The sequence below is a fragment of the Trachinotus anak genome, unplaced genomic scaffold (assembly GCF_046630095.1).
Source record: "Trachinotus anak isolate AG129_WGS33_773 ecotype Australia unplaced genomic scaffold, CSIRO_AGI_Tana_v1 ptg000019l, whole genome shotgun sequence".
Lineage (NCBI taxonomy): Eukaryota > Metazoa > Chordata > Actinopteri > Carangiformes > Carangidae > Trachinotus > Trachinotus anak.
In genome coordinates, this window is record NW_027273870.1 from 5,392,258 (window position 1) to 5,413,340 (window position 21,083).

Here is a 21,083-nt window from a genome sequence, read left to right on the forward strand (position 1 = left end):
GATGGTCAGATCAGTCAGGGCACGTGAGAGTCAGAGGCTGCATGAATATGTGTTATCATGAGGTCTGTCCTGTTGCAGCAAAGCTGTGGTCTCCATGGATCCAGGAAGGCACCTGAAAAATGTTGAGCAGCTCTTTAACATTCCCTTACATACACACACAAACACACACAGCCTCTGTTATGGCCGTGACACATTAGCCCATTTGTTTCAGGTGTAACCTCAAATACATTCCATGTTTTTTTTTCTGGTACGTTCTCTTGTTGTGGAAATGCAGATACAGTTTATGTGTATAATCTTTACCAGATACCGTAGAGACGTACTAGCCTACAAAGGCCTGGAGCAGTAACTACAGTAGGATGTTAGTAAAGGTCTATTATCATGATGTTACTGTATGTCATTTTAGGCTGCGTATTTTACACCCTAATATTATCACAGATCCTAAATATGTTAAAAATATATCTTTATATATATCAGTGAACAGATGAAGGTTTGGAGTTGTGACTGTTTCTCAATAGCAGAACCAGTTAAAAATACACTGTATCCTGATCTTTGTGCAGGTGAAACGCTCAATAGAACCTGTTAAACTCTGAAAAATGCCTTAAGCTGTTGAGGATGCATCAAAGGACGGGACAGATATAATGCACTGTTATAAAATATAAAAAGGACACTGTTGTAGTGTCCTCACAGTTCATTCTTGACCTTGGAATAAACTTTGAAGCTCAATTTATAAGCCAATAAGAATAAGAGTTTAAAGTGCTCAGAAAAGTGAAGAATTTGAACATCATCTTCTGCTGCTGAAGATTGTAATTTGATTGAAAACTTCACATCTATTGAATTTACCTTGAGGTGAGATTATTTTGTCAAATGGAAGAATCATTTTAAACATCAATACAAGACAAAGTAAGGCACATTTTACTACAACAATCTTTATTCACTTTTTAATACATTTTCACCTGCTGAGTAAAAGCAGCCTCTCTCTCCTCCCAGGGATCAGCCACAATGAAACACATCAATCTTCATGGCAATGAAATATTCACAATTTACAGTGGGGTTTAACTCATTATGTTGACTCTTTGAAAACCTAGATGAGTGCAGGCATCCTACATGATGGATTAAGTCCACTGTGGTCACAATGCTGAGCATTCTTCACAGCACAGCAGAGATTTAAGTGCTCTACTCAGTCTGCAAGGCAGAGCTTGTCAGACGTCTGTTGTGGTCAGTCCTCTTTATTTCTTACCTGTGCGGGAAACAAAAAACAACAATTAATAGCTGCCAATCAACAAACCTTACAAATTAACGGCACCATAGCATGACTGTAATCTGTTAACTGTCTTTCTAGTTACCAGAGAACAAAGCAACCAGAGATCTCTGCAGGGACAATGGCCAGATGTTCTGTTGTAATAACTCTGCAATTTCTGAACAGTTTTTCTTGCATCACATCTTATTTAAGAACTGTTTACTATTCCATCCATCCAGTTTCTTTTTCTGTGTTTTTAATTCTAACCAGTAACCACTAACTGATTTCTAATTGTGGGGCATAATTCAAAACAAATTGCTATTTTTGACGGGTACATCTTAACAAAACTTTAAACAGTTCTTATTTTAAAAAATAAATCACACACACACACACACACACACACACTTTAAACAAGTCTTCAAAAAACATTCTGCTTTATATTCCTTACAGAATCTGAAACAATGACACTGCATGTGCAATGAAAATCAGTTGAAAACAAGCACTTTATCATCCAGAGACAGCTGTTTTTCAAAAAACCCTGCGCACCATGCAACATGTAATAAATCCTGTCAGCACGGCATCAAAACAATAGTGATCACCATCAAAAGAAGGTCACCAGACAGCTAGAGACTGAAGCTCTAATCTTGATTCCTCCAGAACGCACCAACACTGTCTGGCATATAATTCAAGACAGGTTAAACTACAGGACAAGTTCAGTGATGGACAAACAGTCTCAGATGGAGTGTGTGGCAATGCACTGTGTGTGTGTGTGTATGTGTGTGCGTGTGCGTGTGTGTGTGTGTGTGTGTCTTCTGCAGGCTTCCACACATTAAGTCTGTAATTCCAGCCCCCTCCCCTCAGCCTTTGTCTTTCAACTTTCCTCATGAAAGAAAAAAGCAGCCACAACTTTCTTAAGAGACACACATGGACACACACAAAGATCAGCCAGAAATAAAACGCACACAAAAACACAAACAAGACACAGAGAGAGAGAGAAGGAAACAAAAACATCAATACGGTGACCACGAGAAACACCACAATAGAACAACAGAAAAGTGCCGTGCCTGCACCGACCACATGGGCTCGTGCTGTGTGATGTGGCCAAGTAGAAGGCTCTCTCCCTGGGCCCTGAGTGTCTGTAGTGGTCTCCTGGGCCGGAGGGGGTGACCATCCTGAACTAATTGGTTCATCCTAACATGCATCCTTATCTTCTGAGTCATGAGGAATCCTGCTTTCAAAAGGCTATTTCCTATTGACTGTGGTTTTGGGGTTTGTGTGTCTCTCTTTACCACGACAAGAATCGTGTGGTTCGAAGCCTGCTGTTTTTTCTCAACAGCAAAAAAGGAAGTGATCTCTGAGGAGCAAGGCTGGAGGAGTGAAAACACTTCGTTCTGTGTGGACTGTGCACAAGTGTTTTCACACCTAACCTGTTTTGTGCGGTTCACATGAACTCTGGTGTGTTTGCTTGTTTGGTTTGGTTTGTTTGGGTTGCGGTGAAAGCTGTCAATCAAACCCTGGTTGAGAATAAACAACTAGACCGAGGCCGCCTGAAAAGGTGGGTTTTCCATCTGGACTCTGGTGCTTGAGGTTGAAAGTAAAGAAGAGCAACCAGCTGAAAATTAAGTTCATCTGCTAATCGTGAACAGCCAAGGAAGCAATCTCTATCAGCTTCTGTCGTGACATTTTTCTGTTTGAAGAATTGGTGTGACACTGGCTCCTACAGTGTGTGTTGCATTATGGGTTGTTTGTGAGTGTTTCTGAAGCCCAGACAAAAAACTGAAAAAAGCTAACAGACAAATTATTCTGGCTCCTCCAAGGGCCTGAAAGGAGAGTGTGAGTTTGTGACTAATAGAAGAGCCATAAAACTGTTATGTTTTGTTTTAATGGATGTATTTCATGTTTCACTTTAAAAGAAAAAAAGAAATGAAAAAGCTTCCAGGATGAAGCTGGACTGACTAATAGGATTGTGGGGAAACTTTCCCGACAGGACTGGTCTGAAAGTGTTTTGTATTTTGGGAATAATACAGAATAAAAGCAGGACAACCACACAGTAAGACCCTTTTCTCCCTTTTACCCTGTCATCACTTATGGCTTGTCACAATCGCTTACTGCTTGCTGAGCTCTTTGATACCAGAAAAGACAAAAACACACAATGTTCAGTAACGTGCTGCATGACCTGCTCACCAGGTCACCACAGCTTGATTTCAATGTGGGTGCATGTAAGGCTGATAATGCAGGACAGTCCCCAGAACTGTCCGATGAATGAGTTACTTTGACTTCATGTTTAAATCTCAGTTTGTTTGTTAACAACAACAAAAACAGTGTGAACATGAGCTGGACCAAAACCAAGAGGCAACAACAAATTATCATCATCTGACCTGATGTGTTTGTGTCTGTAGTTTTTCCATCCAGTTTAAATGAAAACCACCCACTTATGTATGACAACAGCTGCGTTTCTATGGAAACCACACTAACGCGGGTAAGTATGACCAGAGACCGTTATGACTTTAGGACAACAACAGTGGCTTGGAAAAAAGCACTTTTTAAAGATGACTGATGATCACAGTTACACAGAGCTGAGGTAATTGATTGTAATTAATCATCTTGGTTTGGATTTTGAGGAACATACCAACAAACAACATCTAATAAGTCCATCTAAGATTAGTTCTTGCTTCTCATACACATTTTTACAGCCTGCCAGATGTCCTGAGTATGAGCAGTTAAGTCCGAGGCCTGTGCTAGGCCTGCTGTACTGTGATGGTTTTGTAAATGGCTAGCTGTTTTTTGCTTTTATTTCAGATTTGGTTGTTGTGTGTGCTCAAGTCAACAGAACATAGAGGAGAACACGTAGCTGAGGGTATCTTTTGTTAAAGCTTTTCTCATAAAGAAGTGAATGGTGTTTCATCTAAACTGGGATGACAAAATGATAAGATGCATCCCGTCCTCACCTGGAAGCTTGAGCCACTTGGGCACCTTGCCCGGTTCAGATCTGTTAGGTTTAGCAGCCTGGGTGCGTGTAGATGGGTCTTGCTCTTCCTGTGTGGACCCGCTGGTGTCTGCCGTCTGCTCTGGGGGAGGCAGCAGCTCCTCTGAGCCCACATAGCTGGAGGAGGGTGTGGGGGACCACAGCATGGAGCTGAGGTAGAAAGGAGGGATGAGGAAAAGTGTGGAAATTTTCAATGGGTCACCAGGAAAGGTACTTTGGAGAAGTGCAGGATGTTGTTTTTTGTTTTCTTGAGGAATTCATGTGTCTACTTAGAGCGGTGCTGTTTTGTGGCAGAGGAGCTGAGTGAGATAAAGATCTAAAACAGAGGAGGAGTAATGACCTTGTTAAAGAAGCAAAAGGACAACAGGTGGGGGTCACTTTTGGGAAATGGGCTCTATCTTTAGAGGGAGTGGAAAATGATGTGTGAGTCTGTGAGTGTGTGTGTGTGTTTGTGTGTGTGGAGGAAATGAGGGTGCATGGGGGCACCTGCTGTTTAGGCAGAACCTCAAAGGGATTCCAATGATGACAGCTTTGTGACAGGAAAATAGGCTGGTTGCCGCGGGTTACAAGTGCATATGTACACACCCAAATACACACATGACCAGGCGCTCATTTAAACACACGCACCTCGCAATGGACTCATTTGCTTGCAAGGCCGAGACGGAGGATTGAAGGAGTTCCTTCTTTATGTAAAAAGCTGAGGAGGAAACAACACAAACACAATGTTAACTATTGTTCTGTTATATTACATTCCTCAGTAATACAGCAGTATCTAATTCAAATCAGCATATGAAAGAGAAGAAGTGAAAAGACAAAAACCTGTCTTAACGTTGGAGCCGAAGTACACCAGCGCACCAGGAAACAAGTCAGCCTGCAGACACAGAGAGAGGAGGAGAAATAAACAGAAGCCTTCAAAAATGTTTGGCACACAAGTCAATTTCTGCAAAACGTGGAAAAATCCAAACAAATCTGCCTCCTGCTACACGCAAACCAAGTGCTGTTGCCACATCCAAGCCAAAGTCAAGTTCATTTTTGAGGATGATTCATTGCTTGGGGATCTAAACCAGTAACCGTGGTTCTTTGAAGCAGACCACAAAATGAGCACCAATCAAATGGTTAGTGAAAACACTTTCACCCCTCAAGCACAACACTCCTCTCCAGTGATAGTCTTAATGGTTATAATGGACCAGTCGCAGGCAGATATTATCAACCGTACAATTATGAGGTGGAAACACAGACAGACAGGCAGGCAAGCAGGGCACATGTCTGACTCTAATAGAAAGGAGACAAACAAATCTGGTTTAAGAAAAAACTGTCTCCTGCTCGTGTGTTCATTCACACTCATGTAAGCACAAGTACAAAGTTGAGTTATATTAAAAACACAGTGGTAAATGCAAAAATGAGTATTTGTCTCAGCTGGTGGTCACCATGTGACCAGAAAACTGAGACAAACCACAGCTTTCTTCTCAAGAAAAAATAACATGAGTAATTTCTGCTTTTTTTCCCCCCTTTTCTTTCAGTTAACTATTGCTCCATGTATAACTACCTTCAGATGAACAGGCCTTATGATAATGTTTATTATAAATTACATAATAAATCATTTAAAAACAAAACGGTGACTTCAATTTTCATACCAAACACTGAAGTTGCAGAAGTGCTTTATCAATCTTAAAAGAGGTTCAGTATTATTTTATTACAGAAACAATAATGAGTGAAGGTTTATGTAAAAGTGAGATCTACCTGTTTAAGTTCTTTCTTGCTGAATTCCCTACATCCATGTTTTCTTAGAGTCTGGAAGACATGGATTCACTCCTTTTACCCAACAGTATCTGTAATGACAGGCCCCTGTACACGAGCCCCAGTGTCTGATATACATTTTTAACCTAAAATGACTTGTCACACCTGGCAGGCAATGTTCATTTATCTTACTACGAACTTTAGATCTTTTCAATTGTAGATATTTGGACATGTCATAGCATGAAAAACACCGGTGAAATAAATTACTAATAATGAGCCAGCAATCACAACACCAGGACCTGAAACTGGCTGTATCGTTAATGTTATTTATTTCACCTGTTCCTTTCCTGCCATGACATGTCAAAAAGGCTGCTGTGAAAAAAGCATCTACTACATTCAACTGTGATTATGAAGTGGTGTCAGAGTCAGGGTGGCAAAGTTTCTTGGTTGAACAGTTAATATCCCACTGACTGACTAAGGATTCAATAACCTCCTTGGGTGTGGAGTCATTATGGTGACAATAATCTAATACAGTGCTACAATGATTAGTTGATCAATAAAAAAAATGAGTGAACATGCGTTTTGATAAATAACAGTTTAAATCATATGCCAAGCAAAAATACCAGATATTTGCTTGTTCCAGCTTCTCAAATGTGATAGAGTTGCTGCTTTTTTCAGCTTCACATTATTGTAAATTGAATAATTGGGTGTTAGACTGTGGTTTGGACAAAACAAAGAGTCTGAAAACATCTCCTTTGGCTCTGAAAACATCATTCCTCAGTCTTTTTGCGCAATATCAAATATATAGAGGCGTCTGACACCACGGGAAAGTGGTCTCCCCATTGTATGAAGCCATGAAGTGCTCATTAAGACACCTTTTACAAGATTTCAAACATTAAAGGTAGCAGGAGGCTGTGTTTTCAGCCAACTCCTGGCTATAACATTAACATTATTACCCAGCAGTCTCAGATGATCACTAGTGATGTTGAGGTACAGCATCATTTTTATGTCGGCCAGCAAAATCAATAGTCGATGTCATTCCAACAGGTGTAGCTCAGCAAACAGTCAGTTGACAGACTAAGCCATCAAAGTGCCATCAGCGACACATCTTCCATGTAGCTCAGCCCAACACTGTTTCAAACCAGCAGTGTAAAAAGAGAAGGTATGGCTGCCGCTGGGGTTAGGCAGGTTTACCCTCCACTACAGCCCATCTTACACACACTGTCCTTTCTCTCTCTGCCCCCCCCCCACACTCTCATCTAACTGGTTGCTAAATTGGGACACGCTGGCCTAATTGCTATCATACAGCCCTGTGAGCAGGAAACAATATGTTACAGTGGAACATCGGGCATTCCTGCTATCCTGCTCCCTCTGGCAGCCGCACTTCCACTCGGGATACGACAGGGCAGCGGGGCAAGCTCTGCGTGTGTGAGTGTGTGTGAGTGAGAGAGAGAGACAGAGAGAGGCAGTATGAAAAACATATAAGAGAGGAATGGAGAGAGAGAAAGAAAAGAAAGAGGCAGAATAGATCCTGATGGAAGACAGAGGGAGAGACGGATGAGGGAGGGGACGCCTGGTATCAAAGGGCTTCTGGGTTGGGAAACATTCCTTTCCTGACATGACACAAAGTGATTAAAGTGTGTGTCTGTGAGTGTGTGCGTGTGTGTGCATGAGTGAGTGTGTGTGAGAGAGAGACATAGTAATGCGTGTGCACTCATGTCTATGTGACATGACAAAAAAAGATTAAAGTTTCTTTGTGTGGGTCAAAGATTGATGTATAGACAGGGAGATGGAGCCAGACGAAGTGTATGTGTGCGACGTGACACCAATGGGATTAAAGATTCTGTTTTTGTGCACTTTAATGCTTTTAAGTCCCTAATGGATAGAGACATGGGGGTGAGGGAGGGGGGCTGAGGCACAAGAGAGGGTCGGAGAGAGGGATAGTAGTGGTGGTGGTGAGGGAGTGGGCAGGAGAGAGGACAGAGAGAAACCCGATGTTGGGGTACAGGAGAGGGCCATGTTGTGAAAAACAGACGGGGAGAGTTCAGAAAGGGACAAAAAGATGAAAAACAAAGAAACACAGACGACTTCAGAACATCAGATTTGATTCAGAGAGATTGTGGCATCAGATGGACACACACACCCATGCACACACACGCACACACATTTCAAAGTGTGCTTTTGAGGATCGTTATCTTTTGTAGCAGTTCCTCTGAGGAGCTGAATCTTGTTCATCATCACAACACGATATCACTTCAAACAACTTTCTCTTCCTCCCCTTCGTTCCTCCACTGAGTCAAAGTGTCAAAAAACAGGAGCATGGCACCCACTGATGACGAAAATGTTCTAGTTATTCTAAAATAATGTATCCAAAAATAAAAGAACAAGGAGAGTCGAGAGAGAGAGAGAGAGAGAGAGTGTGTGAGTGTGAGAACCAAAGAACAACTTTTTTTTCTTTTTTATTTGTATCTCTTTGCTCTCGACTGTTTCACTATAGGGATAGCTCTGAACTCCAAGGCAACAAAACATCAAGGCTGCCCATTGCTCTGTGTATGTGTGTGTGTATGTATGTGTGTGTCAAGATCAAAGCGGGGCCTGTATTAACCCCATGTGCCAGTCTGGGAAAAATCAAGCCCAGCTGGGGTCAAGGACAGTGGAGAGGGGGGAACAAGTGTGAGAGTGTAGGGGCGAGAGAAGAGGGGGAGAACGGGAATGTGGTGGGGCTTTGAAGAGGAGAGAGGGACCAGCCAATACATTTTACAGTCAGACTGTCTCTGTGTGTGTGTGTGTGTGTTGAGAGATTTTCAAAGATGGTAACTCAGAGCTTTGCAATTGTTGTTTTCTGCAGTTTGATGATGCTACACGCTTAAATGACTAGGTGAGGATTCTTACCTGGAAAAGTGTCGCTGAGGGGTCGTCCAGGATGGTTTTTGGGGGTGTGATGACTGAAACAAAGTTTTGAGTGAACAAAGGGTTAATAAGGATTAATCCTTACTAATATATACATATCTAAAACAATATGATCCGTTTTCATCTAAAACTAATGCTGCTGTGTAACAATGTTTTGCCCACATCAAGAGACACTGTACATGAGGAAGACTGAATTGATTTCACTGCTTTTCAGGAAATTATGAATAACAGCAAGTCAGCTGTGGAAACACTCAAAACATTTTTGTACACAAAAGTAAATCAAGTCAAAATAGACCTATGAGGTATGTGTGGAGAATTTGACCACTATGACAATAAGGTTTGGCTTTTATCATCAAACATGGCTCTAATGTATTGAGAGACTAGGAAATAAACTGTAACAATATTCACAAGCTTTAAAATTTAAGTGAGAAATGCTGACAAAAGACAGACTTATATCCAGGAAATAGCAGTTTATTACAACTTGGCCATATTTTTATAGTTTTGCTCGACACTTTCCCTTTATTCAATAGTTGACAGAAGAGATAAACAACAAACATGGGGATAGATTTAGGAGAAGACATGTAACACAAGTCCCCTGTCAGAATCGAACCAGGAATATTGGTATTGTAAATGGTATGTTGCTGCGACAACTTGATTACAGGTACGCCATACTGACAGAGTTAATATCTGAGATCTGTGAATGCAGCAACATGGGGAGTCAGACGGGGCAGAAACACGAGCAGTCAGACAATCAGATCAGGTTTTAAACAAACTTTCAGATCAGCCAAAATAATTTGTAAAAGGAAATGAAGATGCACAGAAAAACAATCTGTGCATTTTGAACATCCACCAAAGTTTGACCGCCCATACTTTCCTGTGCAATGCAGGGTTATTAACAACATTTGAGGTTTTTCCACATATTTTCCTTCAAAAACCAAACAGTGGTTTAAATAATGTGTACAATCCACTGGCTTGTTTACAACCTGTCTGATTATGTAACTACTAATGTTTTGCCCCAGGGGGCATTGTTGTAGTGATGTTGTAGGCCTCTAAATCTACGCAATTATTCTGGTGAATGCAACATTATTTTAACAGATACAAATAAGGGCAAAAGCTATGAATATAAGACCTGAGTTGCAATAAACCAGAATTATCCTTTAATCAGACTTTGAATGTTTAAAAAAGGGGGTACAGGGTGGATGCTGATGATGTTGTGATTAATTAGTGGGAATGTAAATGACACTTACACAGGTAGAAACTGAGCTGCGGATCCTCCAAGTGACTCCTCACAAACTGCCTCACAGAACCAACTGGACGCAAAACACAGACAGAGAACATCAAACAAGCTGATCTATGTGCAGCTCCTTCAGTCACTGTGTGGAGTTAAAATCATTTTTCAGATGGAATTTCCCTCCAACTTGTTGTTCTGATGCTTGTCGTGTTGCTGTTGGGGCTGAGGTGGATCTAATCCCTGGAATTACAGACCTGTCTCATTCTTTCTGTCTCTCTGTCACTCTGGTGTGGCTACAGTCATAAATGTGGTGAGGGAGCCGCAAGTAGCTTTAACATTGCAGCCATACCTGTGGCTAGCCAGTTGAAATGAACACTCTCCACACTGCATGCACACACACACACACACACACACACACACATACACACCTGTCTCCAGGGGCCTGAAGAAGCCCTGTAGAATATGTCTGTCTGGAAACTGGACCCTCAGGACCACCTGGAGACACATGGAGGTAGTAGGTTATATAAAATCTGTAAATTTCAAACAAACATACATTAGAAAAAACAGGACTGTGATTATGTGTTTGTGACTTGTACTCACTTTGGGATATCTGTCCATCTTCTCCTTCATCTGGGTTTCTCTCAGAGATTTAGTCATCAGCGGAGCCTCCTCCAGTAACTTCCTAAAGCAATGATGGAGAAAGGGACCGACTAAGTAACTATGAAATGAGCTGTGAAATAAAAAGCAGACTTTGGAGGCAACAATAGGAAAGATGAGCAGAGACAAAAAGAGTACGTTTCCTCCTCTGCCTTTACTCGTGTGTGGCCGTGTATGCGTGTGTGCGTGTCGGAGGTACAGACGAATTGCTGTGGTCGGCTTAATTCCAACCTTGGTAATTGCAGTCATTGACACGGTAGTAGTGTAGCCATGAGGCAGCCAGCTAAATCAATATAGATGGAGATTAAAGGATGTACACGGTGAGGTCTCAACCTGACGGTGTTTGGTCGATGGCTGGAAGATAAACGTCTACACAGAACAGGCTCACTAATTGCTCTCTGTGTGCCATATTTAGAAGCTTTTGTAGTGTGCGTGGTGTCGTATAAATGAGAACATGCTTGCAAACACACACAATGTCTCAGCAGCTGTGGTTTTTTGCGGCCACATCCAGAGAGTGCAGAGTAAACTCGTCCGCATCTGTTTTGAAGAAGCACTCATAAATAAATAAGAACTTCAAACTCACAATAAATAAAAACTTCAAAACACACGCAGTGATGCCCAGCATTCTCCCTGCCTATGGCCTCTCATCACTGCTATGGTATTCTGCAATTAAGGGTTATACATCGACAAAACACCACAGGACCAAATGCCAAACTGACTAATTATCTGTTACAAACAGCGCAGGAACACATCTCATCCAGACGTGTTTCTGCAGCAACTAAGTATTTTTACTAAATATCACACACAGCCCTCTGACCCACAGTCAACCACCTCTTCATTTCCACCTTCCCACCTCTCGCTCTTCAGCTGGGCGAAGCGCTTCCGCACATCATCCATGGTTATTTCAAAGAACTCATCGGGCAGATCTCTGTGCTCCTCAGATTGATGGGCCATCGAGTCCAGGTGATAGATGAGAGGCTCCCTCTCCACTGGCTGCAGAGAGAAAGTGAGAGAATAAAAGCATAGAGACATAAAAGTGTCAACACTGATGTTTTCATCAAAAGCTCCGTGAAACATCATGGTTACGTCTGTATAAATCTAGAAGATGGGAAGCAGAAAAACTGAAATAGGTCAATGGGCAGAAACCTAGGACTGGAAACAAATGGGTTTACCTCCAAGAACTCCTCCCCATGATCCATGTCCTCATCTGGCTGACTGGCAGCAGCTTGACGCTGTGAAAGGAACAGAAAAAGCTCCAAAGTGAACTCTATTACTTTTAAAGAGACTTTTGTGTTAACTGCTGTTTCCAAGGTCAAGAATGAACTTTAAATCTCAAGCAAACTTTCAAGCAAAATGCTGAGTAATCAAGAGAAATCTGCCAATGGGGAAAAGAAAAATTAAGAGTGTTAAAGCTGGTATAATAGTTGTCCCACTACTTTAGAAGCAAAAAGAAAGCGTTGCTGGTTATCTATTGGTTAAAACATATACCACATAACTGCAGCTCTCCTGGTTTGATTCCAGCGGGTGACCTTTGTTTGCATATCACACCCGTCACTCTATCCCCACATTTCCTGTCTTTCTCTACACTGTCTGCAATAAAAAATGAATACACGAAAATAATCTTATGATATCTCTAATATAAGCAATAATATTATCAGATAATTGCATTGATAAGATGTTTGAAACATTAATGTATGTATAATGTAACTGTATTTTAGCTGCTTTAGCTGAAAAATTAACTGAAAATGAAACTTTGGAAAATAAAGATCGGTTACATGGACCGACATGGACAAAAAGTGCTCAGAAAATGGAAATTTTAATATGTACAGGGCATCCTGCTGAATGGACTTTGTGTGGTGGTGTTTTCTTTAAAATGAAATAATTTCAAAATGCAAACTATGCTTAGCAAATTTGTTTTTCTTGGATAAGAAAAAAATATTTAATGATCCTAAAATAAGATCTTAGGGCCTTATTCTTTTGCACTTCTTGTGGTGACATTGCTCACCTTGGTGCTAGAACCATGGCTGGATTTGGCTTTCTTTGCCTTGGGTGATTCTACTGAAGCAGTCAGGGCTGACAGAGATGAGGATGAAGATGCTGAGCGTCCAACTGCTCCTCCCCCTGGGCCCCCGAGGCGCTGACCACCTCCAGAGAAGGGAATGAATGGGGCCGACGGAGCCGAGGAGGAGGAAGAAGATTGATGAGAGCTTAGTCCTGATGGCCCTGCTTCCTCGCCATCTTCCTCTGGTGCTCCTCTCTCAACAGGGGGCACCTTTGGCCGAACTGCATCATGGGGGTGCGAAACCGTATCCTGTTGAACGGAAGTGTGTGGAAGTGTGCTGGTGGCAGACGCAGGACTTGGCGCAGGCAGGGTTTCCACTGGCCTATCAGGGCTTGAATTTATAACTGGCACGTCTGTTGTTGATGTCTGTGGATGTGATGGAGCAGGATCGGGCTGAGATGGTAGGCTAGGTGTGGTTTCCTTGGCAACAGGAGTGGTTGGCATAACAGCTGTTTCAGTGGCTTCTCTGCCATCTTCCTCTCCAGGTGTTTTGTTCTTTTTAAGTAAAAACCTTAAAGAGAAATTGTAACAAAAGCTTTACCAAAAGCATAAAATTGTGATTTCCAGTGTTGTACAGTTTACACGGTCTGAATAGATTCAATGTTAACTGTAGTTTAAATTGGTTTTTATATGAAGTATTATTAAAAATCCCACAAAAACGTGTAAAAGTTTTAAAAGCAGTCTACCTGACAATGGCACTTCCTCCTGTGAGGCCCAGAGACCTTAGAGTGGCCTTCTTTAGTGCTTCTTCTCCACTCACCTACACACATACATATACACACACAGTCAAGCATCTGCTTTACCATAAAACTCACTTTCATCTCTTGAAAAAGGGAGAGTGGGAAGACCGTTGCATACCTCGTCTCTCATGTAAACACACACAGGAGTGGATCCTGACTCAGACAGCTCTGACACGCTGGAGTAAGGTGGTGACAGTAAGAAAAAAACAGATATTAAAACTCAGGCTGAATGAATTTTATTTGTTTAAGCTGTGACAAAACAAAACCCAGAAGTGACTCTCTCTTGTTGAGGGAAATCAGCTCTGTGATTTTACAACAAAACCTCATGCGATGCAGTGGCACGCTGTCTGCATGTGTAAACCATGTGTGGACTATCCTGTGTAGAAAGCAACTGAACCATAAATGTTTTACTATTGTTCTCCTCAATAGTGAAAATCCCCACCCCCCTCCACACCCCCTCCACACCCGCTCCACACCCGCTCCACACCCCCACCACCCCCCACCCCCCCGCTTCACAACGTTCCCAGAGCTTCTACGCTGGCGTGAAGCTAATATTCATTTCATGGAAGTGTAACTTCCTTGAAAAAGGATTAGGATATGGAGTGATGTCATTTAATAGAGATGAGATGAGGGCTGGACGGACACATGAGCACCTGGGACCTCACAGCTGGAACTACTGAGTAACAGCTGCATGTGTGTGTTTGAATGAGTAGTGGTGATGTGTGGGAAAGCTTAAACTTCAGTAGAGGAGTGGTGAGAAGAAAGGATGTTATCTAACACAGTGTTGGCCTGCGTTCATTCCTGCACAATGACCACCTTCACCTTTCCGGTCCAGTGGAAAGTAAAGGCAAACACACAAATACACACGCACATCTGTCGTCTATACTTGTGAGGACCATGCTGGGGCAGGGAGGGGGTATCAACATAGATTACAATAGAGCCGCGCGCGCGCGCGCACACACACACACACACACACACACACACACACACACACACACACACACACACACACAAACTCTGTACATGCACATACACATACCTGATCTGAGGGAAATGTGTGAGCAGGTCCCACAGACTCTGTCCACAAGAGAAGGAACCCTGGAGCCGAGAGCCGTCCTCCATCTGGAGCGCGATCCGCACCTGATGGATTTGAAACCATAGTAACACACAGCTGTAGTTCAGGTATATGTCAAAGACCAAAAACACACCTTACACCTGAATACATAAGCACACATCTACACCTCTTGAACTGGATGCCTGCCCCACTGACTTTTTTTCACATTATTTAACAAGTTTAGTTGCCTGTAAACACTGTAAAATACAAAAGTTCAAAACAGGTTGATGCAAACTAACTTGACCTCAAACCTTTCACATTGCAGGAATGTGACAAAAAGTTTCCTTCAGTACAGAAAAGGAAATGCACTACATCAAGTATCATCTCCCTAGGTGGCCGTTTGTAAGTTCTTGGCTCAACAGCCTTGAGCCATTTTGCAGGAAGAAAAATCTTTGATAACTGATCTTGATTAAGCTGCACATCTGGGCCTACCTCAGTCTGAAAATGAGTACAGCAGGCATCAGCGCGAGCCTCTTGTTGCTCTTTCTCTCTCTGAGTCATTCTACGAGTTGTTTATGTTTACTCAACAACCATGTTGTAGGGCATGGAAAGCATGCTGCGCGTCAGCACACCAGGAGAGATGAAAAGAGCGCCTTGGCTGTCAATGGCCAAACATGAAACACCCTCACACACCAGTTTGGCTGACGTGAATGTGTGTGTGAGTGAGTATATAAAATCCGTGAGGTATCAGCAGTCAACCATCCATCAAATGAACAAGAACAACAGATCAAACCCAGCCGTGATTTTACTGCTTAGATTATGATGCCATGAGGTCATAGGAAACTACAGCTCAGCTACAACAAAGTGGTTTTTTGGCTACAAATCAGAGAGCAACGGAAAATTTATGCATTTTCAGGTAATGACAATAAAAACCCACAAATAGCAATCTAAAATATTGAAATAATAATGATAATAAGATTTTTTAATATTAGGCTACATACCATCTGGGATTTTCCCCCCACAAATAAATATGGGTGGGACAAATAATCAATATCAGTTTCATGTGATACAATAGTGACACTCTGGCACAAGAATCACTATACTTTGTCTTGTGTTGTTGAAGCACAGTTATTCTCTTTCTTTACTGCAGCTATTTCCTCTTTGAACTCTTTCTTTTGCTTTTGTTTCCCATGACTGGCACAGATTCACACCTGTCCATATGTATCTTTGTGGAAGTGAAACTTTTCATAATCTAGTGAAGCGCATCTTAGATGATTTCTGGTACAATGCAGGTGATAAATGAGTGGAGAAATCAAAGGAAAGCAGATACTTCCATGTATGAGTGGTCACTGAATGGTTTGGTTTACAAAAATTAAGGGAATCACATGCCATGGCCTTCACAGTCATCAGATCTCAACCTAACTGAACAACCAATAGGAAATTTTGGCCGACATGAAGGACATTGCTCTCAACCACCATCATCAAAACATCAAATGAGGAAATATCTTTGGAAGAATGCTGTTCTTCCTTCCAGTAGAGAGACAGACACTTGGGGAATCCATGACTACTCTCGAGGCTTGTGGTGAACGTGGTGGTTAATGAATACAATACTTTGAACATATTTGGTTCAACTGCAATAAATGCCATCCATGCATTTTTGCCACACTACCCGCTTCATCATTTGTCAGAGCCATCCACCTCTGCCTCTTAAGTCAGGGTGGAAAATCAGGCTTCTATACTAGGGTTACCAGTGATAATGACTAGCAGAGACAATCACCATACATACCATTACATTTTATACTTTGATAAGAGATACATCTCTCTCTCTCTCTCTCTCTCTCTCTCTCTCACACACACACACACACACACACACTCACACACACACACACTTTATTTTAACTAACCTGGCTGTCAGCTACAGCCTGTTTCCTTGAACTTGTCACCATTTCCAGTTTAGCATTGTTGGGCAGGTTGGCAAACCTCCATGGCACCGTAAGGTCAATAACAGTCCTCTGGAACCTGTCACAGGATGATGACAGAGGAAAGACAAGTGAGCACTATATACCTATATAGTAATAAAAAACAAAAAGAGGCATTTAACCTGAGAAAATATCTCTTGTGTAGAGCTGCTGAGTTCTACTGTCATTAAAAATAAGAAAATAAGAAAATAACGTGATTGCTGAGAGTTGTTATGAGTATGTTACAGGTCAGTGAATTAAAAGTAACAACTATCACCTCAATTTTTGTCTTGTGCTAAACTGAAGGGAGGTCTATTAATTTTTTCCTGAGCTTTATCTCACTTTTTCAAGTAATAAATATTAAGGCATTTTCATTTTTTCCCCTTTATGTTGCTAACCTGTGGTTGTTCAATTACACGTTTACACTTAAACACACACTGTAAAAAAGTAAAAAAGAAGCAAATTTCAGTTCTTTCATTCCCCCCGGTTACAATAACAATAACACAATTTCTTTGACTGGTTTAATATCAGCAGACATGTCAGTTCACACATTATTGTTCGCTTCTGTTAACTTCTCAAACTTTATATCTCACACACAGCATACTGATTCAGTCCGCACATGTGGCTTATTTACCTATGGGTATTTGGATACAGACTGGGCTCAGGGCTGAAAACGTTTCAGGCTGGAGATTAATAGCCGACATTACTTTATTTTACGTGTCAGTACTGTGACAGATACATTAACCAACTGACAGCTCACTCACTTCAAACCGTGATCGTCCGGGTTAAATCCGTGCTTTTTGCAGACGTCCTCCAGCACCTGAGGGTCGCAGACAGAGGCGAAATGTCACAAATGAACTTGTGCCACATAATGAGCAAGATAGTTTCATTCTATCCGCAGGACAACAGAAACTGATCTGTCACTGGCTAACCAATGTTAGCCAAACAAGCTAACACAGTGGAAAATAGTTTGCGCTGGTTTGAAAACAAGAGAACAGAATTAAACAACTCTTATATATGAGAAAACATGAAATGTTCTTTAAACACAAGTTACCTGTAATAACGGCTGGTTTGGAGACACTTTAACTGTTTGTCTTCTCCCGTTTGGAGTGAGAACCGTTACAGCTGTACCGCTGGCTGCCATTGTGTGTCGTGACGTCACAGTGTTTGTTTGAATAAACTTTATTGACGCTTCACCAGCAAAATCATTTAAAGGGTCAGTTCGCCCAAATTATAAAGGGTCAGTTCACCCAAATTACAAGAAATAAAAGACATTTTTTCCAGGGGGTGAATTAAATTTTGTTTGTGGTGCATTATATTTATTTTTTACATCCTTTTGTGTCCAAAACGACTTTAACAATCCACAGATTTCATTGTTTTTATAGGAACAACTGAAAAAAAATCTCTATGGAAAATTACATATTCTGTAATACATTCCAAATGTTAAATGAATTACTCTGAAGCTGCAAATTTAGATGAAGCTGATGCTGATGATGCGTCAACAATATGACCTTATCACTTCAGGCAATTAACAAATGAAAGAAGAACCTAATAACAGTAGAAAATGTGCTGGTGTAAACAATAAAATGAACAGTGGCTGAGTTCCATGCAGGTGCGCAGTTTCCAGGGCTGTGTGTGTGTGTGCATGGTGGCTTACTGGGACACTTAAACGGAGCTGAGCCTTTGTGAATCACATTAATTACAACTGTATTTTTTCTGCTGTAACAGTTCAAAATGTTTGCTGTGAAAAAGTGCCATCATCAAATATATTTTGCACACCTGCAGAACATATCTCCCTGGTAAAGGGGCACACATTGTTAAAACCTATGGAGGGCATTAATGAAGGCAGAGCGATGTACTTTTGTTCAGGTCGTGGTGTCTCTTTTTATGTGCATCTTTATTGCTCATCTTGTTTGGGTAAACCTTAACTTGTAAATATACAGTGTCACAATATTTTTTTTGAAATGTTGCTAAACTTATATTGAAACTTGATCTCAACAATTTCATTTCATTTTGATAAAAATTATCGTCGAGCCTTATATTTGAAACTATTTATCCAAAAAAATATGAAGATCATTATTTTTGTCCTGACCTTTAATATAACCTATTAAAAAAACAAAACAAAACACAACACGATCATCTAACATCTAGACTATGTAGCCTATCAATCTGGCTAAACGAGCCTTCCTGCTTGAAGCACAGTAACCCTCATAAGAGGAGAAGATAAATCCCGTCTGTAAACTGGCAACAACATCTCCAATCTGTTCCCCATATGGACAACTTCATATATGTACCATATGCAGTTTGACAGACGACCTTTAGAGAAACTTAGAGAATCAAGGCCGTTTTCTCTGAGCAGGAATCAAATTGGATCAAAGCTGGAAACAGACAACATGACACATGGTGCCAACAGATGGAGAGGTGTGAGGCCAGAGCTTCAGAGTGCATGAAACTGACTGACCGACCACTTCAGATACGAGTTAGAGTCGACCTGGGAGAGAGAGAGAGAGAGAGAGAGAGAGAGAGAGAGAGAGAGAGAGAGAGAGAGAGAGAGAGAGAGAGAGGTGAATACAGCTCTTCAGTTGTGGGGGGAAATTGCCGCCGTCTGAATAAATAAACAAACAATCAGTTTCCTTCCTCACTCAGCAGGATATAGACCTCAAAACTATGCCCGAATGGAGTGCAAGCTCATAAAGGCATCTGTGCTGGGAGTTTGTAAGTTCTGCACACACAAAAAAATACTTTAACTGCAGATTAATGAATGATAAAAAGATATACATAATAAATACAAGGGGTCCTTACTTGTAAAACCTATCAAAGTCAGAAAACAAAGAAATTAATGGCAGTATGTTGCTAAATGTCAGTCTTTAAGTGAAGACTGGATGTTGTTTGGATCTTTTATTCTAAAGCTTATTCATAATGTGTTTTGCTGTTTTAAAGACACTTTAAAAAAGCTTCATAAGGATGAGGCAAATTAGTCTTAAAAAGACTTTCTGTAGATGGTATTTGGAAACATTTGACCAGACGGCAGCAGTAAGTGTCCTTCCACTATCTAGATTCTAGTGCATGAGCAGACCAGTTTGTATTATCTATTGTTCAGATCAAAACAAAATCCAAACAACAAAAAATACTTATACTTCTACAGGATGTTCAACAATTAAATTCTGCCAATGCAAGAAAATAATGGATTTAAAGTGGAACTTCACTGATTTAGTATTGCTCTTCCATAAGAGTGTGTGAGACTGGTTTTTAAAAGAAATGGCCAAAATTGAGGCAGCGGAGCCATTTTGACTTTCAGTCTCTAGTGTGGGTTAAACTGCAGAAACAATGGATCCTCCAGTTCCCAAAAGCATATCCCTGCTTGGTTAATGCTCACCATGACGCGTAAAAGCAGTGGACTGCCCCTTTAAACAAAGAGCCATAACAACTGTCTGGTACCATCTACGTGGACCACATACAGACATCAGAAAGGCCCTGGCTCACATTAACAATTACGATGATGAAGCAATGAAAAAGAGTCTGAAGACATTAAATGGAGGGCTGACTGAATTCCTTTCTTCTTAGAGCGAAATATTCCCAGGCCCAGCGAAACAGCAGTTGGATGATCTGCTCTGGATCTTTTACAAGCTCATGTATAAGGTTAAAATGGCAAGAAAGACAGACGTGACCAGAGGCAGTGATGAAATCCAAAATGTTTCAGGCAACTACAGCGATGAAGGTTATAGAATCTCCTGCCACTTAAAGGCAGAAGGAAAAAAGGAAAAGACAAGACAAGCAGTCAGCTGGGCTTTTAAAGCAGTGGTAATTTAGTATAATTTAGTTTTAGTAATGGTGGCAACGTCATGGAGCATAGACCAGGGAGGAGGTGAAGGATGTGTGGCCTACAGCTACAGTGAGTTGATATCTGTCTGTATGTCAAACATTTGATGAAGCAGCATTTACTTGGCTCCTTCAGAACGATGCTATTAGTTTGTAGTAATAAGTGTTAAATGCATATGTGTGAAACGGTTGGCGACAACAGAGAGGGAGGCCGCATCTCTGCCTGCACATACCACAGTCATGATTTCAGACCTTCCACTGACTCTATCTCCTCCACAGCTTCGCTACATTACTCCAGAGGAAGCAGCTTGTCTCTACGAGATTATCTTCAAAAAAAAAACAACACCAAGCACATTCCAAAAAATAAATAAGTAAATAAATAAAAGCCACAAAACGCGCGCCTGGACCGATCAGGGGGACCCGGGAGAAGCACCGCCACGCTGCCTCACACACCGTGTTCAATCAGAGACACTTCAAAGGCAGCGTGGTCACAGGATGACCCCACATCAAAGGGAGCGAGTGGATGAACCCACGGAGGGGGCGTGCCACGCGTACGCGCGCACTCTCGGTGTGAGACCGACGCCCCGCGAGGAGCATCAGCCAACGATAATAACGACGAGAAACACGGGGGTGGGAGGGTTTGGGGGGGGGGGGGGGGGGGGGGGGGTGTCAATAAAAACTCCCTTCGTCCG

The 21,083-nt window shown here is 41.6% G+C and overlaps 1 protein-coding gene across 3 annotated transcripts; it reads right to left on the reverse strand.

The window, feature by feature from the left end:
- Positions 1-906: 906 nt before the first annotated feature.
- aspscr1 (ASPSCR1 tether for SLC2A4, UBX domain containing) lies at positions 907-20,726 on the reverse strand. 3 transcript variants are annotated; one of them, XM_071504833.1, is made up of 18 exons: positions 20,625-20,726; positions 17,337-17,392; positions 16,519-16,633; positions 14,600-14,700; positions 13,679-13,736; positions 13,507-13,580; positions 12,764-13,331; positions 11,931-11,990; positions 11,612-11,751; positions 10,702-10,783; positions 10,530-10,596; positions 10,118-10,180; positions 8,853-8,905; positions 5,964-6,014; positions 5,043-5,094; positions 4,851-4,920; positions 4,186-4,373; positions 1,094-1,237 (listed from the first exon to the last, which is right to left on the reverse strand). In XM_071504833.1, exons 1-18 carry the CDS (start codon positions 20,631-20,633, stop codon positions 1,227-1,229), a joined length of 1,818 nt encoding a protein of 605 aa, XP_071360934.1. In that variant the 5' UTR covers positions 20,634-20,726; the 3' UTR covers positions 1,094-1,226. The 3 variants fall into 3 exon arrangements, with proteins under 3 accessions (XP_071360933.1, XP_071360934.1, XP_071360932.1); XM_071504831.1 differs by lacking the exon at positions 20,625-20,726 and adding an exon at positions 17,627-17,780; XM_071504832.1 differs by lacking the exons at positions 5,964-6,014; positions 20,625-20,726 and adding an exon at positions 17,627-17,779 and having other exon boundaries at positions 907-1,237.
- Positions 20,727-21,083: the final 357 nt, after the last annotated feature.

Bases quoted from the DNA above. Each gene is read 5' to 3' on its own strand.
- aspscr1 (XM_071504831.1), bottom strand. From the start codon at position 17,716: ATGGCAGCCAGCGGTACAGCTGTAACGGTTCTCACTCCAAACGGGAGA. The intron at 10,181-10,529 runs GTGTGTATGTGT...TTTTGCGTCCAG, and splicing joins CTTCAGGCCCCTGGAGACAG to TTGGTTCTGTGAGGCAGTTT. The intron at 4,921-5,042 runs GTTTTTGTCTTT...TTTCCTCCTCAG, and splicing joins CGGCTCCAACGTTAAGACAG to CTTTTTACATAAAGAAGGAA.